The following is a 22587-nucleotide window of genomic DNA, read 5'->3' on the forward strand; positions in this document are numbered from 1 at the left end:
TCAGCATTGAGATGATAAAAGTTCAATTTCCTAATGAAGTTACAGGGTTATAAGAAGGGAGCTGCGCTACAGTGAGTCGCTGCAACGCAGAACCACCACTTGCGTTATGGGGAAACATAAGAGCTGGGAATGTTTTTATCCTTGTAATTGCATTTATTGGTTGTTTATTGAAAGCTACATACTCCTTACTGCACTTAGTTAATTTTTTGGCTCCTCTCCATATTTTTTTGTTGGTTTAAACTAAGACATTCCCTGTGCTATTTGAGGAAAGGCTGTGACTTTTTGTTTTCTGATATTTTCCACCTATGTCTCATGGTAGTCATACCACAAGTTGAATTTCTAACTTAATCAGATCTGAAAATGAGCGATCTGTCCCAATATGTGTACTGATTTACTCATCTGTAGACCCTATACTAGGGTACATGTGATGTGCAGTAACAGCTGAGTAGAAATGTAATAACACTACTTATACCATTCTAAAGCTTGTATATTTTATACACTATCGGATTTTTATGTCTACTTACTTTCTGTTGACTATTAGCCAGTCCCGTAAATATATCTGAATACAGTCCCTGACATGTAGATCCAGGTCAGCCCTGAGAAGGTAAGACAGAAAACATGAGTATGAATTCAGAAAGGCATTGCAGAAAAAAGACCATCCAGTCTACATATTTACTATGTACTATTTACTAATATTCATCTATGTCACTTCTTTTATTGGAGGTTGTTTCTGGTATTAGGCAAGCCGTCTTCATGCAAATACATTCTTTTGTATTACAGACGCTTAGTCTGCACAAGGAATTAACAAGTTACGTCTTGTGTATAAACTTTGCTCCGTGGAATGTAATTGTGCAGCTGATGTACATTCAAATCAGAAAAAAATGTCAGATAGTGTTTATAAAAGCACCAATACTACTGTACATCTCCACTTGCACTAAGCAAAAAAAAATTATTTCCCACACTTTATAGCTGGTTATGAAGGTCAGGTGCGTGCACTACACGTGTTTTACAGGTGCTCCTATTTGGATCTGTGGGGCCACAAATTTGCAATTCTGCCTGAAATAGCTCATGTAGGTCTTCAAGCTACAAGATATGTAACACTCAGATGTGAATGGCACCATTGGAAATAATAGGATTTTTCATGATGCGGGTTGTCGCACTTCAGGAAAAATGCAACAAATCACTCAGGTATGAATGGGGGCTAAGGCTGGGTTCACACCATTTTCTGGGCCAGATCTGGACCAGATCTAGAACATAGTGCATTGCGTTTTTGCCATTTGTTCTGCCATGTTTTTACCGCGATTTGATTTTTTTTGTAGCTTAAGATGATCTTACAGGTGCGTTCCAAGCGTTTTGATGCGTTCCAGTGCATTCCAGACCAGACAAAATAAGACAAGCAGTATTTTTCTGGTCTGGCCTGGAACGCACCTCGGTGGTGGGAACAGTAGCCAGAAATACCATAGGGATACATTGGGATGCATTTTGGGTCCGGAAACAGTCTGGTCTGGGAGTTCATTCACACCACACCCAGATTACCTCCAGACCAGACTGTTTCCAGACCCAAAATGCATCTTGATGTATCCCTGTGCTATTTGTGGCCTCTGTTCCCACCAGCGCAGTCCGTTCCAGACCAGACCAGAAAAATACTGCTTGTCCTATTTTGTCTGGTCTGGCATCAAAACGCATCCAAAACGCATCTGGTCTGGAACGCACCTGTAAGACCATTTTAAGCTAAAAAAATTCCAATCGCGGTAAAAATGCAATGCGCTATATACCAGATCTGGTCCAGATCTGTTTTGGAAAATGGTGTGAACCCAGCCTGGAGGTAATCTGGATGTGGTGTGAATGGGCCCTAAAGGATGCAGCTCAGGAAGCACCAAAAGTATTTTCTCGGTGATCCCAGGCTACAACAATTGTATGAGCAGGCAGTTAAAGCCGAAATCAGAAAAGTTGTGGCGACTACTAGTAGTTTTATAGGCTTTCCAATATTTAAAGTGACACTAAACTCAGCAGGTAAATTTTAAAAATGCATTCAAGTTCCCTAAATATTAACAAAAATGTATCTTATTTGTGTAGATCCTCAAATCATCTCTGAATTCATGCTGGCACTGTCCTTCCTTCTGGAGGGTGGCTACTTTTGTTCCCCATGGTCCCTGTGTGTGTTGTAAAGCTCCAAGCTCACTCCCGTGATGGACTACAATCTCACGTTTAGTTTACTAATTTGTATCAAAATAATAGTCCATCACAGGAGTGAGCTTGGAGTGGTAGCTACTTGACAACACACACAGGGTCCATGGGGAACAAAAGTAGCCACCCTCCAGAAGGAAGGACAGTGTCATCATGAATTCAGAGATGATTTGAGGATCTACAGCCGAGTGATACACAAATAAGATACATTATTGATAATAATAATTATAATAATAAGATAAAATTTTTTATAATAGTTAAGGTACTTGAATTTATTTTTAAGATTTAACTCCTAGTTTAACGTCACTTTAAGTAATGGTAAGTATTTTAAATTACTAGTAGTTGGCACGATTGTTCTGGGTTCAGCTTTAACTACCGGCTTATATATCATTCATTGTTAGGGGTACAGCTAACCAACTGTTGTAGCCTGGGATCACCCAGAAAATACATTTGGTGCTTCTTGAGCTGCAACCCTTAGCCACCATTCATACTTGAGTGATTTGTTTGCGTGTTTTCTGAAGCGCAACAACCCTCATGCAGACAGATTCTGTCTGCTCAAGTTTTGATAAATCCCCTCTATTTCTCTTGTGACTTTGTTAGACGGTCTCTAAGCTGGGAAGGACCTGGATTCCCTATGATATCTTGGCTTCAGCTTTTCTGGCTGAACAGCCCAGAGGTCATAGGCTTTCCATACCTCCTTTTAACATGTCATTATGCTCCAATATTTGCATAAGGGAGAGGACCTTGACTGCACAGACATTATGGCCCCTTATACTGTTGTTCTGCCATGTGTCCTTCTGTCAAATGGCTGTAAAAGAGCAGGAAAGAGATAGGATTGGTTATAGATAGAACCTCCCTATTTCACATTTGATTCCTGGCAAAGAATAGTAATAGTTGCTATAGAGAACTTATTTTGAGGCAATGATTACATCACTTCCCTTAGATGATATCACCCTTTCATCACCTACCACTAACGCTGAAGAACAAATTAGGCATATGGATAATATGAAATATGGATAATGCAAAAGGTAACACAGATTTGCAAGTATGCATGCACGCACAATTTGTAACTTGCAATTTCAGAGTGTTTGCATTATTTAGTTCTGCTTCAGTGAAAAAATGCAAACTAGATTAGCGGACAAAGCAGTCAACAATGCTTCTAGTGGTCATGTAGGCCACCCCAAGCATGTGGAACATGTCAACAAACCAGGGCCTGAGAGGGAGTGTATATAGTAAAACATTTTACTGAGCCCCCATTCTTTTGCTTCATTCATTCTCTGCGTCCTGGTTTTTCTGTGTGGTGTTGTGGTGTCTTGTGCTATCACAGCTCCCAATCCGGGAAAACATCACGCCCAGTTTTCTTCCAAAGCTTACTCTCACTTGCCATTGTTCTTGTAATGGGCATCACTGGGGTCATAAAGGTGCTTTTGGGCCCTTCCTAAGCAGATAAATGTCTCCACATCCAACACAGAGAAATCTGAATCCTCCATTTTGTTCACAGGCCTGAGATTGCTAGGCAGAGACCAGTTGTTCGTTGCAAAAATGCATGAATAGGCGCTCCTATTGAAGTCTATGGGGTAAAAAAATTGCACTTCTGCCCAAAAAAGCTGACGTACCTTTTTGCATGACAGCGCGGCAGCATTATGCTCAGATGTAAACAGGCACCCTTTAATACTATGTGAATCTTTAAGCTGAGCGTTGTAACGCTCAAGGAAATGCGCAACAAATCTCTCAGGTGTGAATGGGGGCTTACATTAGCAAGCACAAAAAGATATATACGTATATGACTACTGAGGAGCATAATCCTGACCATTTGGCCCACAGACTCAGAAACAAATTTCTTTTAGAATGAGGCCATAGCTCTACTGAGGAAGTAGGTTGCAAATACATTTTAAACCACAACAAACAAAAACCTGTGTTGGTCAAAGATAGATTGTGAGCACTGTAAACATGACTGAACAATAGCCGAAACGCCCGCCTGTATGAAAACAGGACAGATATCTGATTCTACCTTAATTAACTTTAATAATGTATGTGCTGAAGGATAAAACAAGTAGTATTGTTATCCTTTAGCACACACTTTATATTTTACATAGTTTTTTATAGGATCTGCTGTTACTGAATGTGCATACCCTTCTTCTGGCAGTGAAGGCTGCAGTGTTCTACACTCTTTGGGTTTATATACAAGATCCAGATCATCTTCGGGGAAGTCTCCAAGCTCTTGAAGAAGTTCATGATTTTGGCTGTTGATATGTGACATCAGAAAATTCTCAAAATCTATCGGGTCAACTGCGTCGTACTCTGGAGGCTGCAGACAGAAAATATGCATAGATTAATCTAATCTGTTTTTATGAGCTTGCATCCACATTGTCAAAATGTATATAAACAGGTTAACCATGAAGGACTATAATCTTTTTCTCAGCCTTTGCAAAAATGCTATGTAGTTTACTGCTATTACAATAGGTCAAGCAGCTATATGTATGTAAATATTTTATGGTCAAATCTATATTTATTGAAAAAGAACAAAAGCACAGACAATCATGACAACATGAAAAGGGATCTCATTGACGTGGTAAAACAGCTGACAGTGTGATGATACACAAACAAAAGTATTATATCTATAACAATGTAGGAAATACATGCGATCGTAATAAGCGTCTTCGCAGTATCACTTCAGTTACCATCAGCAGTGCGCTAATGAATACCAACTGATATCCCATATCAATAACACCATTCCAAAAACATAATGATAAAATAGAAAAGAAGGAAAAGAAAACCAGATAAGAAAACAGAGAAAAGTGTAGGAAAGGAAGAAGAAGATAAGAAGGAAATAGAAGAGGCATCCCGAGGGCGGGGGAGAGGGGGGGTGGAGCAAGATGTACTCTGCACACAAAAGCAACACTAGGTAAAAATCAAGCGGATGGAGCTACCACTGAGGGCAATCACAGTCTGCATCTGAGAGCAAAAGCAGAAAAATCAACCCAAACAGCCCAAAGATTATAAAAGGTCTCATATTTGTCATAAGCAATGGCCACAATTTCCTCCACAGGCATAACATCATTCAGAATGTTGACCCAGTGGGTGACAGTAGGAACGACTGTCGTCTTCAAAAAAGCAGGGACGGGCCGCCGAAAAAATTAAATGAAGGATGGAGTGTTTCTGCCTCTTTCGCGATCCAGGATAAAGGGAAAGAAGAGCAATTTCAGGAGAGGGTGTCAAAGCCTTACCATAAGTATGTAAATATTTTAGAGCAATTGAAAATAGATAACAGTCAAGAAATCAGCCTTCCTCAACCCTTTTATCAAGGGGGGACCCGTTGAAAAATGATCAGGTCCCAGGAAAAATGTTTATATTATATACAATTTACTGTATATTATGTGTGATCAGTACATTTTAGGTACATTAATAAATAAAAGAATAAAGAATACTCGGCATATTTGACACCCAATGCAGATAATTTTTTTTATTTTATTAAAACGACCCTGCCACCAGGCCTCACTTTTTAAGCGAAAAGCTTGCAGCAGTAGAAGATAATAAGCACCTAAATGTTTCCCAACTTTAAAAGAAATTTTTTTTTCCTATGTTGTGACCCATGTCAACATGCCAACTTTAGTAAGAATGTGACCACTTCCTGGAAATGTAAATTTCTGCCAGCCCCAATCCCTCCCCCTTCCTTCTTCTAAAGTTGAACAACAGCTATAGAAATGTACTGTATATATACTTTATTACAGCTCGGCACAATGTAGGCATAGATAAATTATCCCTGGCAGGGCCATGGCAATCTTATAAAACACAGTAGTAGCCTCCACTGTGAAAAGAAAACACAGAGGGTCCCTCGCTCAGCACATTGGCCATTAAGCAAATGTCTAGTATTTTTATGAATGAATACTATGGGTTCTCTGAATGGACAAGAGGTGGTGACATCACGGCATTCATTAAGAGACCCTCTGTGTTTTAAGAGCAAAGAGGAAGTCGCTCAGCACATTAGCTGTTCCGGGACCTGGAAGATTGTTGTAATTGTAAAAGTTTCAGCTGCTACAGTGCTTTACAGAAAGCCTGTGGCCCTGCCAGGAACAATTTATATATATACTTAAATTGTGCCAAGCATGTGCATTTACTTGAGGGCAAAGGGCTTAAAAAAATTATTTTGTTTATTTAATGAATTATGTCACTTTAATACACTTTAATATTTTAAACTTTTTTTTATTACACTCGTGATAACTCAGAGGAAGTGACAGATCCTTTTTGTGCATCTATTAGATAGTGAGGGACCCTTTCAGGCCTGTACAAGTGATTGGGTGACTCTACAGCCACCCGGATGACTTCTACCTGAAGCCAGGTGCCGGCTTCAAAAATCGATACCAAGATCACAGCTACTGTTACAGCTTCAGTACCACGATGTATATACATACGACGGTCCTTAAGTGGTTAAGCCAATAAGAAAAAATAGAATAGAATTGTAGTATTCCTTACATAGGCAGACAGTGCAGTGTCCCCTTACATTGGTGACCAGTAGGGATGCACCGATACCAATAGTAGTATCGGTATCCGAGCCGATACTGAGTATTTGGGCGAGTACTCATACTCACCCAAATGCTCCGATACCTTCCCCGATACCGGAACTTCCGGTCAGAGGGAGATTTTCTTCTGACCGGCAGTGCCGCAAGGGAACATGGAGCCGGCTTTCTGGCCAGTCAGGAAGTCTGGTGGCAGGAAATGTCTGAATAGCCAGGCAGCTGGGTCGATGCTGATTGGCTGGGAATATGGCTTCACGACCAATCAGCATTGAGTCGGCAAAACAGCATGGAGTCAGCTTCCCGGGCAATCAAGAAGTTGGGCGGGTAATGACACTCTGCCCGGCTTCCTGATTGCCCGGGAAGCTGGATCCATGCTAGCGGAAGTACCAGATTCGGTATATCTATACTCAGTATTGGCAAGTACTGAAAGATAAATATCGGTACTCGTATTTGATATCGAAAAACTAGTACCAGTGCATCCCTAGTGGCCAGTGCAGAAAAGTCCACTTACATTGGTGGCTTGTAGAAAATGTTTCTCTTAGATCTGTCATAAGTGGGAAAAATGTTCCTTACATTGGTGGTCAGTGGAAAACTGCTCCTCGCATAGGTGGTCAGTGCAGTGTCCCCTTACATTGGAGGTCAGCGAACAAATGTCCACTTATATCGGTGATCAGTAGAAAAGTGCTCTCTTAGACTGGTGAATGGTAATAAGTGGGAAGGATGCTCTTTACACAGTGAAAAAAGCTTCCTTAGATTGATGATAAGTAGGAAACATATCCCTTAACATTGATAGTCAATGGGATGAATCCCCCCTCCCCCTTTATAAACAGCTAAAAAGATGATTAATAAGGGAACCACTGCAGAATGCAAGTCGGCAAGCAAGCAATGTCTTCCTATCCTGCTATTGAGGGAGTGACACATGGAAGTTGATGGAAGTGAAATAATCTGTAAATATAAAGATCAGTGACAGTGATGGGAGACTAGAACCACGCTGAATCAAAACAATAAAGCTATCAAAATCACATGTGGGGTGGGTAGGAATCCTGCAGCATAATTTCCATTATTAAAAAATCACATGGACCTATAGATGGCCTTGTGACCTTGTGGCTTAGCTCTGCCAGCAAATAAGTGTTTACTGCTGCCGTGCAGGCTATGAGAGGGGTCCCCAAAGGCTGAGTAGAGTATGCCCTAACAGAAAACCGACATAGAGAAGCATACTCCAAAATCAATGGCAGGTCTGCTAGGTTAGAGCTTGGCAATAAGAGCCTTTCCCAATGATAATTGTTTAGCACCCATATAGTACTAGCTGGACAGGAAGATGGCAATGACTTTGATAAAACCATGCTATGTGGCTTTGAACAAGGAATGCACTGGGAGCATTCACTACATAAACAATTACAAACAATAAAGAAATAAAAGACAATAATAACTTTTTCAGCTTTACAGAAAACATATGTAAAAGTGTGAAAAGGGAAAAATTAAATCAGAGGCCAATACTATATTATACAGAAAAATCTGAGATGGAAAGTTCTGGACAGGTTTTATAGCATTTGACAATTGCAAGCCTTCAGTTACCCACTCTTGTTAAATATGCTTGGTTATAACCCTTATCACATTTTCGGCAATAGAAAAGTCATTTGTATAACCAAATCCCGTCAACTGACCATTTAAATATTTCAGAGTTCAGTTCCTATGATTTTTCCCATACACAATCTGTATTCTTTATATCTAAAATCTATACATCATCCATAATACAAGCGTCTGGACAAAAAAATCTAAAAATATCACCTATGGGTAGCAAATACCAGAAAGAGTAGATGTTTAATGCTCTAATTATTGTCTCTTACACATATACAGACGTGAACCTTTATATCCCCAAGTGCTGTGAACTCAAGGACAAGAAAATAAACATAACCTTGTATACATAAAAAAAAGCTAAGGAAGCAAATTGTTAAAGTGCATAGTTAGAAAAGTAAAATGTATACATAGTATTATACACACACATCTAAAATGATGTAAAACTTACAGAGTTAGTTACTTGTTAATTGTATCATTCGAAAGTTAGAGAAGAATGCCAATGCCCTTGAGAAGTATCCTCAAACAACAAACGAGAAAAACGTACCGTTCAGAAAAACAGCTTAAATGTTTATGATTCTACACCGGGGTATCTTTCAAGATGGCTGCTACAGGAAACACATAAGTAGTGCAAAACTTCACAGTGCTTTGCCTAACACTGAACAAGAATCCCACAAGCTGCAGAGAGCGGAAATAAACCTCTTACCATAACGTGTTTTTGAGGAAGTGACTAAAAACACAGAAAGATGTAACCAAAAGACTGAGACTTTCATACTTCAAGTAGGAGAGCAGATATCATAGCGTATCTCATTGTAAAATATGGTCATTTAGGATCAACTTTAAATAAAAAGCCAAAACTTCTTTTTTGTTTTTGGTAAAGCGGTAAAGGGTTCAAATCTCTGCCAGTTTTTATTGCGGTCTACGTCTCAGCTACAGGGAATTACTCTCTCTGTTTGTCATAGTGACCACTGTCATTGGGACTAATCATGAGGAATATTTTCGAGTTGTCCCCAGAATAGGAATAGAGGGGACATCTTGTTCCGCTAATAACTATTTAAGAGGGGAATTCTTCTTACTTTTTGTTGTGAAGGTAAATCTTTTGAACAGCACACAGATGGCACAAAAACTTCCTTTTGCAGTTTCCTACAGCAGGGGTGGGCAAACTCCAGCCCTCCAGCTGTTGTGGAACTTCAAATCCCATGAGGCATTGCAAGGTTCCCACAGCCACAGGCATAACTCCCAGAGACAGATGCATCATGGGATTTGTAGTTTTCACCTAGAGTTTGCCCACCCCTTGCCCTACAGTATACAAAATGAAAAAAAGATTTCAGCTTTAGGTGTACTTTAATGCTACCTTTTGTATGTTTGGTGGATACAAGCAGAAGATTGGGAACAAATACAGAGATTCTCCATAAATGTTAAAATGCTTCTAATTGTCCTTTTGGAAGAACAGCCCTTCTTTTGGAAGTAAATCTCTTTGTTTGTCCTTTTTGGTCTGATGTATAGACCTCTACAAGTAAATATTTTTAAACATTTAATACATGTTTAATTTCATATAAGTGTTATTTTATACTAAACTTCCATCCAAATATTTTCTAACTTGTTGTATGTTATTTTCAAACGCCAGTATAAACCTGTAAACACCTGAGCATCTGCCTGCCCCTTCACAAGGGAGTATGTACTTGTAAGTAGTTGGTGACTGATAGGTCTGGCCAAGACAGAACAGAAAATGCAATGTTATCAATGTTGCAGTCTTGCTGACCGGGGTGTTTATACCCCCTTCCTGTCCAGGCCATTTTCCAGTATTTAGCGCTGCGGTACTTTTACATTTATTCCGTCATGCAGCGCTGTACTGAAATTATTTTTTTAAGGACACATAGAGCTTTCTTTTGGTGGTATTTAATCACCACTATATAACTACTATATAATATAGTTATACACTACTATATAATGAAAAAAGTACCGACAATTTTGAAAAAAAACCTGTTCTCCCTAAGTTATGTTATAAAACATTTATTATTACCCAATTTTTTGGTAAAATATAAAAGACGGGGTCACGTCGGGTAAATAGACACCAAACATGTCAAGCTTTAAAATTGCGCGCACACGTTAAATCTAAAAAAACTACCATACTTAAAATTGACCATAGCCGACGATTTAAAAGCTTTTACCGCTCATCGGTTTAGTGTTATCAGTGATTGACCCTAGAATTATTGCTCTCATTCCGACGTTTGCGGAGATATGTAACATGTGCGGCGCAATGGATGTAATCAGCGTTTTCACACGTAGGCGGGCTTGACGCATGTGTGCATGTGGGGGCGGGGGACTTTAATTTTTTTTTTTTATTGCTTTGATATGTGATTTTTTTTTGTAACTGAAATTTTTTTAAACCTTTTTTTTTTCACTGAACTTTATTGCTATCACATAGGGAGCAAACAAGCTCCCTATGAGATAGCCAATTTGACCAACTGATTGAAGTCTGCTGTGAAAGCTAGAATTCCAGGAATGTCAATCTCTTCGATCCCCTGCAGAGCTCACTGGTTCTTCACATCAACTTTCACATCCCACATTATAAAGGTGCCCACACACCTTGCGATTATCGTACGATAATCGCGGGATATCCAACGATTGTACGATAATCGCAAGGTGTGTGGAAGGCGTGTGACCATTTCTACTGTACGGTCGCACGACTTGTGTCTTTGGAGCATGTTTGAAAACCAGCCGAAAATCGTATGATTTTCGGCTGGCTTGTGGCATGCTCGTAAGATATGCTCGTGCATGTTCAGCATTGCGGTCATCGGAAGCCCGCCCTTCAGCGGGGCGGGCTTGAGATTATCGCAAGTACTATCTGCCTGTCCAAGATGGGCAGATGGTACGTTATTTTAATTACCTTACAACCATCGCAAAAGTCTTGCGATGATTGTAAGGCTGGGCACACACCTTACAACCATCGCAAGACTTTTGTCTTGAGGCAAGGCACCCTGCTCCCCACTCCTCCTTTTTCCCTTTTCCAAGCTAGTAGATTGACAGCTTCTGCAGACTGCTCTATCTCTTGTGATCTTGTACTCAACAGGAAGTTTAGGGAAGCAGAGCTGAGAAAGTTGGAGCCAGCTGTTTGGAAACATGATGACTATAAGTGTTTGAGCAAAAAAAAATAAAGAACTGCTTTGCTGGGCAATGTATATTTGTTTGACTGGGATTCAATATTTAAAAAGTTTGAGAGTTCAATACTAATTTAAGAGGTGAGGCTTTTGACAAACCATCTAAGCCAGATGCAACATTCTTCTAAAATATGGATGTGTGGTCAGAAAGGTGGTCAGTCAGGTAGAAGTGATGTGCCACTGGGAGTGCACAGGTTTCTTTTTTATCTATTGGTGTTGGCCAAATCAAGCTGAAAGGAAAGGACACTTAAATGATAGGGAAGAGAGAGAACAGAGACCTAGAGGTATGAGCTGAATCTAGCTGAAGTGGTACAGTGTTGAAAAAGCAGAAAGGATGTGAAAAAAACAAAGTATAGAGAATTGAGAAAAAGGTAAGCAGTGGGAATAGTAAAAAAAAAAATATATATATATATACTAGAAGGAGGAGATTTATACGAGAGATTGAGATGAGCAATAAGAAAAAAAAAAACTTTTTACCCTCAGTTCCTCAAATCATCTTCATCAAAGTTATAATGACCTGGTCATTAATTAAAAGAGGTTGCATAACTGATTGAAGTCTGCTGTGAAAGCTAGAATTCCAGGAATGTCAATCTCTTCGATCCCCTGCAGAGCTCACTGGTTCTTCACATCAACTTTCACATCCCACATTATAAAGGTGCCCACACACCTTGCGATTATCGTACAATAATCGCGGGAAATCCAACGATTGTACGATAATCGTAAGGTGTGTGGAAGGCGTGTGACCATTTCTACTGTACGGTCGCACAACTTGTGTCTTTGGAGCATGTTTGAAAACCAGCCGAAAATCGTATTGCGGTCATCGGAAGCCCGCCCTTCAGCGGGGCGGGCTTGAGATTATCGCAAGTACTATCTGCCTGTCCAAGATGGGCAGATGGTACGTTATTTTAATTACCTTACAACCATCGCAAAAGTCTTGCGATGATTGTAAGGCTGGGCACACACCTTACAACCATCGCAAGACTTTTGTCTTGCGATGGTTGTAAGGTACTTAAAAAAACGTACGATCTGCCTATCTTGCATAGGCAGATCGTACTTGCGGCGATCGCAAGCCACGCCCCCTGAGGGGCGGGCTTCCGATGACCGCAATGCCGAACGGGCAGTGTGCGCTTGCGCACACCGGCCCGTATGGCTTTTATCGTACGAACATGCCACAAACCCACCGAACATCGTACGATGCTCGGCGGGTTTTCGAACATGTCCGTAAGTTAAAAGTCGTGCGACCTTACAGTAGTAGAGGTCGCACGGCTTCCACACACCTTACGATAATCGTACGATCGCGGGATTTCCCGCGATTATCGTACGATTATCGTAAGGTGTGTAGGGACCTTAAGGTGTGTGGCCAGCTTAAGACACAGTATTGATGTGGGGAGGAACCAGTAAGCACTGCGAGGGACCAAGAACATTGATAGTTCCAGAAGTGTAGGTTTCCCAGTGGATTTCAGCAGAGGAATAATTGAACGGAGCAGCAACTGGGTCTCTTCTTCCCCAGTTGCATCTGTTAAGAATTGTTTTAGTTAATAAAGGGTTGGTTGATTTAAATGAGTTCTGTATATTTGACTCCCTGTCCTCTAGAAAGCACACACACACCACAAAGGCCTTGTTCACACCAAATGCAGAGCACGCTAGTCATTAAGATGCGTTTTTGACACGTTTTTTTTTTAACGTTTAAAATGGGCTTTCAGTGCGTTCCAGGCATTTGCTTGCATTTTTTGTGTGTTCCAGAGCAGATCCAGAGCAGCTAAAATAGGGCCTGCTGCAGTTTTTTCACCTGCTCTGGATCTGCTCTGCTCTGCACGCTGCGATGTGAACTGGAGCAAAAAATACCATTGGAATACATTGGATGCTGTTTTGATCCGGTCTGCAACTGATCTGCCCTGCACCTGCTCCGCGCTTGGTGTGAACAAGGCCTAAAAACCTTGATCTGTGGTCTTTGTAAAACTACAAATTCTACTGTTCCCTGTCAAATGCTGCCAAGTAGGCTGGAACTTGTAGTTTCACAAAGCCTTTAGGAATGCAACAAATGTCCATATGGGTGCTGGATTATCAATAGAGGCAAATGCTGCTACCTTGCCTTGGACCTCATTGGGTCTTTAGTCACCTCTTGTTATGAGAGCTGTATAACAAATGTCTCTGATGGAGACCTATAGTATGCTCCGGTCATGAATAAAGGACACAAGCAGAAGTCATGTAGCAAACCTACTACACAAAAAATCTGGAAGGCAGCATACAGAATTCCACTGAACTGTTTAAAATGAATGACAAGTGCATGAAATCCCCAAGCATTTGTATGTGTATGAGAGGGTGTATAACTGTGCACAAAATGAAAAAAACAAACACTAGCAGTATGACCTTTAAAGTGACTAAACAATTCCCCTTCATGCACCAGTAGTTGTTGTATGCATACCTCCATAATTCTGGAAGTACAATGAAAAAACAAGTTCATAAAGTTCAAGTAGCCCATTACCTAGCATCGAATTGCATGATGCAACTACTTGTAGTGCAAGCATGGTACAATGAAAACTGTGTGAAGATATCTCTCACCAATGGCTTATGTTCTATTGTGATACAAATATTATGAAGATGTTATATCATGCTGCAAGTACTAAAAATAGTGTTCCTCCAGTTTCATCAGATAACCATTAATCACCTGATCAAATGTCTGTTTTTTAGTAGGATTTGTTACATTGCTAGGTATTTCTTAACCTGAAACTTTCTAAAACAGATTATATTGAAGTAGAACAGCAGACAAAATTGTTTTTGTGTTTCACAGAAGAACTCTGGGCATATTAAGCACTAATTCTTGCACAGCGTGGGGCAGGGACAAAAACAATATTGTCTGCTGTTCTACCGCTCGTTTTGATCTTGGGTCTAAAATAAAAGATATACTCACCTGTTCCTCAGTCCTGTCCAGCTGATAGACTTGTTCCTGTAGCCTCCTCTCTTCAGCGCTCCGGTGGTCTAAGGACCCATGACATCATCACATCCATTGACTTGCATTGGATGAGAGGACGCAGATCGACATTCCACAGCCAGAGGGAGGTGAGCATTCATTGCCACGGGACTGAGTATATCTTTTATATTTTAGACCCTAGACCAAAACGAGTGCTTATCTCTTGCAGTGTGGGGGTACCCCCACTGCAAGGGCTAATGTTTAATATGCCCAGAGTCCTTCTTTAAATTGAGTGGCTAAGGATTAGAATCTCTGTTAGGTTATTATTGCTATCTACATACTCCCCAACAGTCCCAATTTCCAGGGGACTGTGCTAGGATTTGAACTTAATTCCAGTATCCCATGTAATCACCCTACTGTATGTCCCAGCACTGGGTGCTGGAGAGCTCACTTGAGTGCACTTGATGCTGGTATCAGACTGCCACCCATTCAAGAAAGTGGGACATACCCCCACTTCCAGTAAAATGGTCATGTGATGAAAATGTCACATGACTCAGAGCTGTAAGGGAAGTCTAGGATGGGCTTCCTCAGTGTGCTCTGAGGAGCTGCCTTAGTCTGAGTTTAAGGGGAGCTAATCTGGGGTCTGAATGGGAATTTAAGGGGCTCTTACATGGGTCTGAATGTTAAAGCGGGGCCGATTTGAGGTCTGAATGTTAAGTGGTGACTGATCTGAGGTCTGAATTTCAAGAGGGGCTAATTAGGGGTATGTATGTTAAGGGTGGCTGATCTGAGGTCATAATGTTGACGATGGACTGGCCTGGGTGTTAAGGGACGACTGTCAAATGCATTTTAATTTTATCTACGTATAACATCTACAGCAGGGGGTAGCCAAACTACAAATCCCATGAGGCATTGCAAGATTCTCACAGCCACAGACATGACTCCTGGAGAGAGATGCATCATGGGATTTGAAGTTTCACAACAGCTGGAGGGCCTGAGTTTGGCTACCCCTGATCTACAGGTATTTATTTCCTCTGATGACGATCCTCGTATTCTCCCTGACAACGCCTTCATCTGCCTTTTGATAGATACTACAGGAAGATAAGATTCTTTTGAAAAATACCTTTTTCACCCAAAAAGCACATTATCAGCCCATGTCAGATAAAGTTCTCATAGGGAGAGTACAGAGGTAGTGCAATACATTTTCTACCCCCAAAAGAAATCTGCTGAAATAATTTTCAGACCTTTTACTCAGGCTCGTTGTAAAGAGATGTCACCAGCACTCCAATATGACAAACACGTCAAAGTTTAGTGAATCTTCGTTTTTATTTTTTAGAAGTCACTCAAAGTAAAGTCATTGCGAGCACCCATTTTTCTCATGGGAAGTCCGGTAGGTGTGCTACAGGTCTTTGGACATTTGGACACTTTTACTCAGGCTGTCACATGATGAAGTCAAAATTATTCACATTATATGAATTTGGATAGATTTGCTATGGATAACACTTAACAATATCTCTATAGAAAATGTGGTTTTGTCTTCTTTTGCACTTCAGTTACTGCTGCCATACTCACTAGCTGCAAGGAAGGTGAATTTGTTGTACTCAGACTACGCTGATGTAAAAACCCAGAGGTACCATGAAGGGTGACATGTTTCCTTATTTCTGCTGAAGAATACCTGGATAAAACACAAACATTTTAATCTGTTAACATATTCTGCCAATTAAAATTCAAGCCAGTTTGAAATTTACAATATAATCCCAATGTCACTTCAAGAGTCATCATTCATTACTAAGTTATAAATTGAAACAGTACAACCATTAAGTTACAGGGAGGTGGTACAAAAGGAAATGAAAAGCCCACCACTAAGCTATACATTATAAGAATGAACAAGGGCCTGTACTGTGGAAGCTGAACCCATAATAGGCAAGCAGAAGGCAAATGACTTGTCAGAGCTGCTCCCCTGATGATTGGCGGTCTGATTACTGGTGGGGTTTTACAATCAAGAAGCAGCAAGAAAGGTGCAGAAACCACCGATCCACAGAATGGATGTTACTGAACCAGAGAAATCACTGCACTGCAGATCTTCAGGTACGGCATTCTCTCCAGTAAGCAGAACAATAAGCGAAACAGTAATTACATTACCAAATCTCCCATCAAATCTCCTAAAACTAGCCTTAGGAAATCTCACACTGCAGATATACAGCCATGAGGCTCAAGGCATCATGCAATGATAGCATGATAAGTGCATAGACACAGGAATTGTACTGCTATTTTTCAGGAGGAATTCAAGGCAATAGGAGATTTTTGGGGTACTACTTAGGCAAAATTACATTTTCTACATACATTCCCTATATGATAGCAAATCCTAACTTTTTTTAGTATTGGTGGACTTTAGAGCCTTTTCAAACAGGCAGTCCAATCTGGTCCGCCTCTCAGTTTTTAGGTGTATCTGTTAGTCTATGGGAAGTCGGATCTAAACGTGCATGCGTCCATTTACATCCGATTACCCCCAGCTCCAGCCAGGACCGGAAAACTTTCCGTTTTGGCAGACCAGATTGTGAAGAATTGGGGTAATCTGATGTAAACGGACACATTACATCTCATTCCCTTTAGTCCTAACAAGGGTCTGATAAATTCAGTTTTTTTCCTCTTTCACAAGAAAAAAACGTTACGACATCCTTCCCGAACTCCTCCAATCAGCAGGGAATGCATGCAGGGATCCCCTGCTGATCGGAAATGACAGGGGCCCGTGTGAAAGGGGCCTTAATGCCAGGCTTAGACATTGATTTATAAACTCAGAGACGGCATGGCCTATCACAGATCAAAAAAGAAGCTAACAGCAATGTAATAGTGGAACTTTGAAAGAGTTTTAGGAAAAGTACTTATAAAGGTGGACTTTCCCTTTACGCTGCTCTTTGTAGCATCTTTCCTGTGCCACATAAAACATTGAGCAGGCAAGTTGGAATTTTTGACAGATTCCCAATTTTGTCATATTGATGGCATTTACAGCATACCAAAACTGCCTACTGCATAAAATGGAAAGTACTTAACAACCCTTGTATTCCCCCAAGATGTCATCAATCTTCAGGGGAAAATAATCTGGATGTCAATTCAAACCTGGAAAACTGAGGGCATCTAGTGGCAGAAAGGAGTTACTGCAGGGAGCCTCAGAGAGGTGATTATTGCAGCCAGAACTGCTTTTTTTGTATTAAACCCATCCCAGATTTGGCCTTTAAGGCATACTGTTGACTTTTTTTTTCTCGATACTGAGAGCTGCGTAATAATGTAACTGCTATTTGCTCAGTTCATGGTCTTCTCCGTATAAAGAACAGTGACTGTCGGCACGGCTCCCTGCAGGGATTTCCCCGTCCCCTCTCTGTTCCTGCATCGCTCACTGGAGGGACAGGCAGGGGAGGGGGCAGCAACGGTTGGCTCTGGCTCTAGAGGGGCAGAGCCAGCTATCAATCAGGCAGCGGGGTGGATCCTGACAATATTGTCAAGATCTTTCCTGGCTGCCAGCATATATCAGCAGTAGCCCCCTATATGCTGACATTAGTAAATGTACTCCTGTGACGCAAATGAAAAAGTAAAACCAAAAAAAGTTTTGACTTTACGTCTCTTTTAAGGCAGTTTAGCTGTTCAGTGCCCATGCTTTCTCTTGGCAGGCCTACTGTTGGGCACAATGCTTGCATAAATTACAGATGTTCTATCTAAAGAGTGTCTAATGATGCTGAAATGCTTGTGGTGACAGGTACAGTGAATGGTCTTGGGGTAGAAGGTCTTACACAGGGAATCAGACATCTACAGCCTGACTGGGCCAATGCACTGCAGCCTGATAATGTGGTTCCTGCTTTCACAGTCTGCCTATAATAAGGCTCTTTCTATGCCTGTCTGCACTGCCTAGTTCTTGCAATGTTCTGATTTCTGGACACCTCTACATGTATCCACTGTCTTCTTTATATAGCATCCTTCAATCTGCCCAACAATTACAGATTTTGAGAAGACTACATACTGTATATACCGGTAGAGGACATTTAGAATTAAAATGCAAATCAGGTTATAGCAAACAATTTTTATTTGTACTTGCGGCCGCTGTGCCTGAAATCCTGGGCAGCCAAATGCATCAGATTTGCACAGGTCTGCGTCAGATTTACCTCTGGAGATGATACAATTTATCACTCAAAGCCCAATAAAGAAGTGTTCAGGAGCAGCACTATTGCAGCGCTACTTTAGAGCAGCCGTGAGAAGAATCTTTTTTTTTTAAACTCACACCCCTATAGTAAATCTGTATCATAATATTTCCTGCTTAATGTGTATGTTCAGCCCAAACTTTTAAGTTGGCCATACACTGTTATTCTTTTGTTCAAACTGCGGGCTAAACTAAAAAAACATAACAGCTTCCTGCATCCATTCTAAACAGTAAGGATGTATGAATCTTCTGCTGGCCTATTATATTCTGACAGCAGCTGGTGTGCTGCTATCAGAATACCTGAACAGTGAAGGCACCCAACATTTTTTAACCCAGCTCCTTAGATTTTCTGATCGAAGGATGCTGGATGGAAGGCTGCCAACAAGGCCACCCACTGAGTGACAAAGTTTTATCAGACAGGAAGTAGGTGTAACGCTCTAACAGTATCACACATGAAATGAAGATGGTTTTCTTTAGTAGGGTAGGGAAAGGCAAGAATCTCTGTCACGTTTTTGTCTCTCTCTGTCTCTGTTGCAGATTTTTCCCTCACTTTTCTAGTGAAACTGTTGTCAGCAGGGCAGGAAGTGACAAAGCCCGTGACACCCGTGACACACTGCACACAAAGCCGTGCAGAATGAAGCAGAGCTGTCAGGCATGGAGATTTGCGTGCCGTGTGTGAGCTGACTGTAGGCAGATGAATGACAGCGCCTTCAGCCAATCGGCTCGCGCGGCTTTGCATCGTGACGAGTGGGTTTATACGCGTGAGCCGATTGGCTGAAGATGACATTTTTCATCTTGGCACGCTCAGCTACGTGAGCTCTCGCAAGCCGATGTGCTGGAGAAAAAATGACATGACACACTGCACGCGATGGCAGCGCGCCACCGCCCCGTTCTGCTTAGCGTGCAGTGTGTCACAGCCTTAAATCTCTTTAATGGAGCCCCGGATAGCGTAAAAATCTGCCAGGTCTTCTAATCCTTTCTCATTCTGTCCAAAACTAGAAAACAAAATGTTTTTGACTTGACATACACTTTCATTGTTTTATCGTTTATTAACCTGTTGACATCCGCGGTGTTAAACCCCCCTTCCCATCCAGGCCATTTTTCAGTATTCAGCGCTGCGGTACTTTGACTGACATTTATTCCGTCATGCAGCGCTGTACTGAAATGAATTTTATACCCTTTTTTGGGGACAGATGGAGCTTTCTTTTGGTGGTATTTATTCACCACTGGGGGTTTTTATTTTTTTACTATATTAAGGAAAAATAACAGAAATGTAAAAAAAAAAAACAGTTTCCTCTATATTAAATGATAAAACAACTTTATGGAGACATTAGGGGTCTCTAGGACCCCTAAAGACACCTGTGGACCCCAAAAGAAGCTGATGCAAACGAGCACATATAGGCGATCGGCGGGCTATGGACCCGCTGATCGCCTATATGTGAAACACCCGGTACCGGGTGTTCGCATTGGACGGGTCTTTTCTACCTGTGCGTGCCCGCTAGGGGGTGCGCGCGAGCAGAAAAAAAATGCCGTCTGGCGACGGCAACCCGCCACTGCAGCAGTGCCGTCCGTCCATTTTTCTACTACGTGCGGACGGCAAGAGGTTAAAGACAAGTACCTCATTCAACAGACAGAAGCAACTCGTTCAATTACTTTTTCCCCATAGTTCTCCTTAGGGTAACGGGAGGACACAAACTAGCGTCCTCCCCTTGTTACCCTAAGCTCAGTATACCGCAAGCTACAGCTCGCGGTATACTGAGACGCCGCAGCCGGAGCGGATCCCGACATGGACGTCGAGAGCCGCCCAGCTGCGTGAGTGACAGCTGGCTCTGCCTATCTAGAGGCAGAGCCAGCTGTACCTGCCCCCTCCCCCGTCCGTTCTGCCAGTCAGCGCTGGCAGATCGGAGAGGGGAATCCAGCGACCTCCCGTTCGCTCACCTCCCGATCTACTGAGCCGACCTGTGACAGTCTCATTGTCACAGGTCGGCTAGAACTATGAGGTGAGTGAAAATCACTCATCTCATAGTTCTCCTTTAAAGCTGAACTCTGGGCACAAGAACTGTATATTTAAATATATTCCTCAATAGTTATAAAGGATATACATCCACTTTATGTGCACCAAATCCCTTTGAAAACCCAAATATTACCTAGTAGAAGTAGAAGTGACATCATCCCTGTGCTGTACACATCCTGTGCAGAGATCAGAACTGTGGGAGGGGCCCAGCAGGACTGCCAGCAGAAAATTACTGGAGGGGCCAGAGACAAGACCAGTCACTTGCACTAGAAGAGAACAGCATTGGCTGGTCTTGATTACAGGAAGTTTCTGCACAGATACAAAATTCTTAAAACATTATCTTTGTAAGACATATAGTTCTATCTTTATCTCCTTTAAATCTATGGGGGTCTATTCACAAAGCTGTCGTAGGCAGCCGAGTGAACAACCGACCCCAAGTGAAGTATTCACTTCAGGCTTGTACGGCTGATTTCAACCGTATGTCGGCTGAAATCAGCCGTACTTCGGGTGGCTTCGGGTCAGCCAAACATGCTCAGCTTCGAATTTATCCTTGGCTCAGTCGGGCCGAAGAATATGCCTTCGGCTCAACTGAGCCCCTCGGCCAACTTCGGGGGCTGTACGGGCTATAGTGAATAGCCCGTACAGCAGCCCAGAACGGAAGGGGTCCTGGGGCCGAAGCTACCCGAAGGATCAGCCGAAGCTACGGCTAGATCCTTCGGTAGCTTTGTGAATAGACCCCTATGTTTTGGGGACTACAAAGTTCAGAAAACTTTTAAGCAATAACTAACATGTGTGTATTTTTAAAGCCCTATTAAACTATGTATCTAACTAAATGTTTTTCCTAAAAAAAAAAAAAGCAAGCTTGACACCCTGATCATCTTACTAATGGTCACTGAATGACATAAGCATCATCATTAACCAATGAACAGGAGTATAATTTGGCAGTGGGTTGGGCCAAGTTTTACAGGAAAAAAAATGAGATTTGCTTATCAATGCAGCTGTTTATATTTCTGGATGTGTTTTCCTCATGTGTGCTATTTTATTTTCCCAGGTTTGTTACAGTTGTATTTTTATTTAAAAATGTTACTGCAAGTTTATTGTAACAAGAAATAGCCTTCTGAACCCATGTGTAGCCCTAGAAGTGCGAATATGTTGCAAATGTCTGATTTTCATACCATAAGGTCAATGTAGTTATTAAAGTGCATTCATCTGACCATTTCAGGCTGAACTGAGCAAATGAGCAAATATTGTCCACTATATACCAGCATTTCTCAACCTTTTTCAGCCAAAACTATACAAACTCTCTTCAGTCTGAAATCTTAAAATTGTAAATGTAAAAAATAATATGTGCCTCCTCCAAAATCTATACCAGACCCTTATCCGAGATACGGGCCTGATATGGGTTTTAAGGGGAGCCCCACGCAATACACATCCGGAGAACGCCTACACATTAGGAGTTCCCTTCACATCATTGACCACTCCTTTCACATCAGAATCCCTCTTTTTACATCAGAATTTCCCCTTTACATCATGACCCCCCCCATTATATTAGGAGCCCCCATTAATGCCAGGAGCCCCTTCCTTTCACAACAGAGTCCCTCTTTACATCAGGAGCCCCCATTCATATTGGAAGTCCCCATTGACATCAGGAGCACCCTCCTTTCACAATAGAGTTCCCCTTTACATCAGGAGCCCCCCTTCACATTAGGAGCCCCATTCTTTCACAATAGAGTTCCCCTTTACATCAGGACCCCTCCTTCACATTAGGAGCCCCCATTCATATTGGAAGTGCCCACTGACATCAGGAGCACCCTCCTTTCACAATAGAGTCCCCTTTACATGAGGAGCCCTCCTTCACATTAGGAGCCCCATTCAAATCAGGAGCCCACTCCTTTCACATCAGAGTCCCCCCTCTCACACTAGCAGTATGAGAGGGAGGACTCTGATGTGAAAGGAGGGGGCCTGGATTGAGGCAAATTTCCATCCTATTCTAAATGGATCCTGCCTGACCTGGATTGGTATCATTCATTTCC

The 22587-nt window shown here is 41.7% G+C and overlaps 1 protein-coding gene across 1 annotated transcript in view; it reads right to left on the reverse strand.

Moving 5' to 3' along the window:
* Positions 1-22587, reverse strand: part of DOCK8 (dedicator of cytokinesis 8) — a 129582-nt gene that overhangs the window by 101018 nt on the left and 5977 nt on the right. The window contains exons 2-4 of the mRNA XM_018571256.1: positions 15924-16026; positions 4320-4495; positions 525-596 (exon numbers count right to left, since the gene is read on the reverse strand). Of these exons, the coding sequence (XP_018426758.1) occupies positions 525-596; positions 4320-4495; positions 15924-16026 (351 nt within the window). The remainder of the gene's footprint in view (positions 1-524; positions 597-4319; positions 4496-15923; positions 16027-22587) is intronic.

Source organism: Nanorana parkeri, unplaced genomic scaffold (assembly GCF_000935625.1).
Source record: "Nanorana parkeri isolate BGI_ZX_2015 unplaced genomic scaffold, ASM93562v1 scaffold1713, whole genome shotgun sequence".
NCBI classification, from domain to species: domain Eukaryota; kingdom Metazoa; phylum Chordata; class Amphibia; order Anura; family Dicroglossidae; genus Nanorana; species Nanorana parkeri.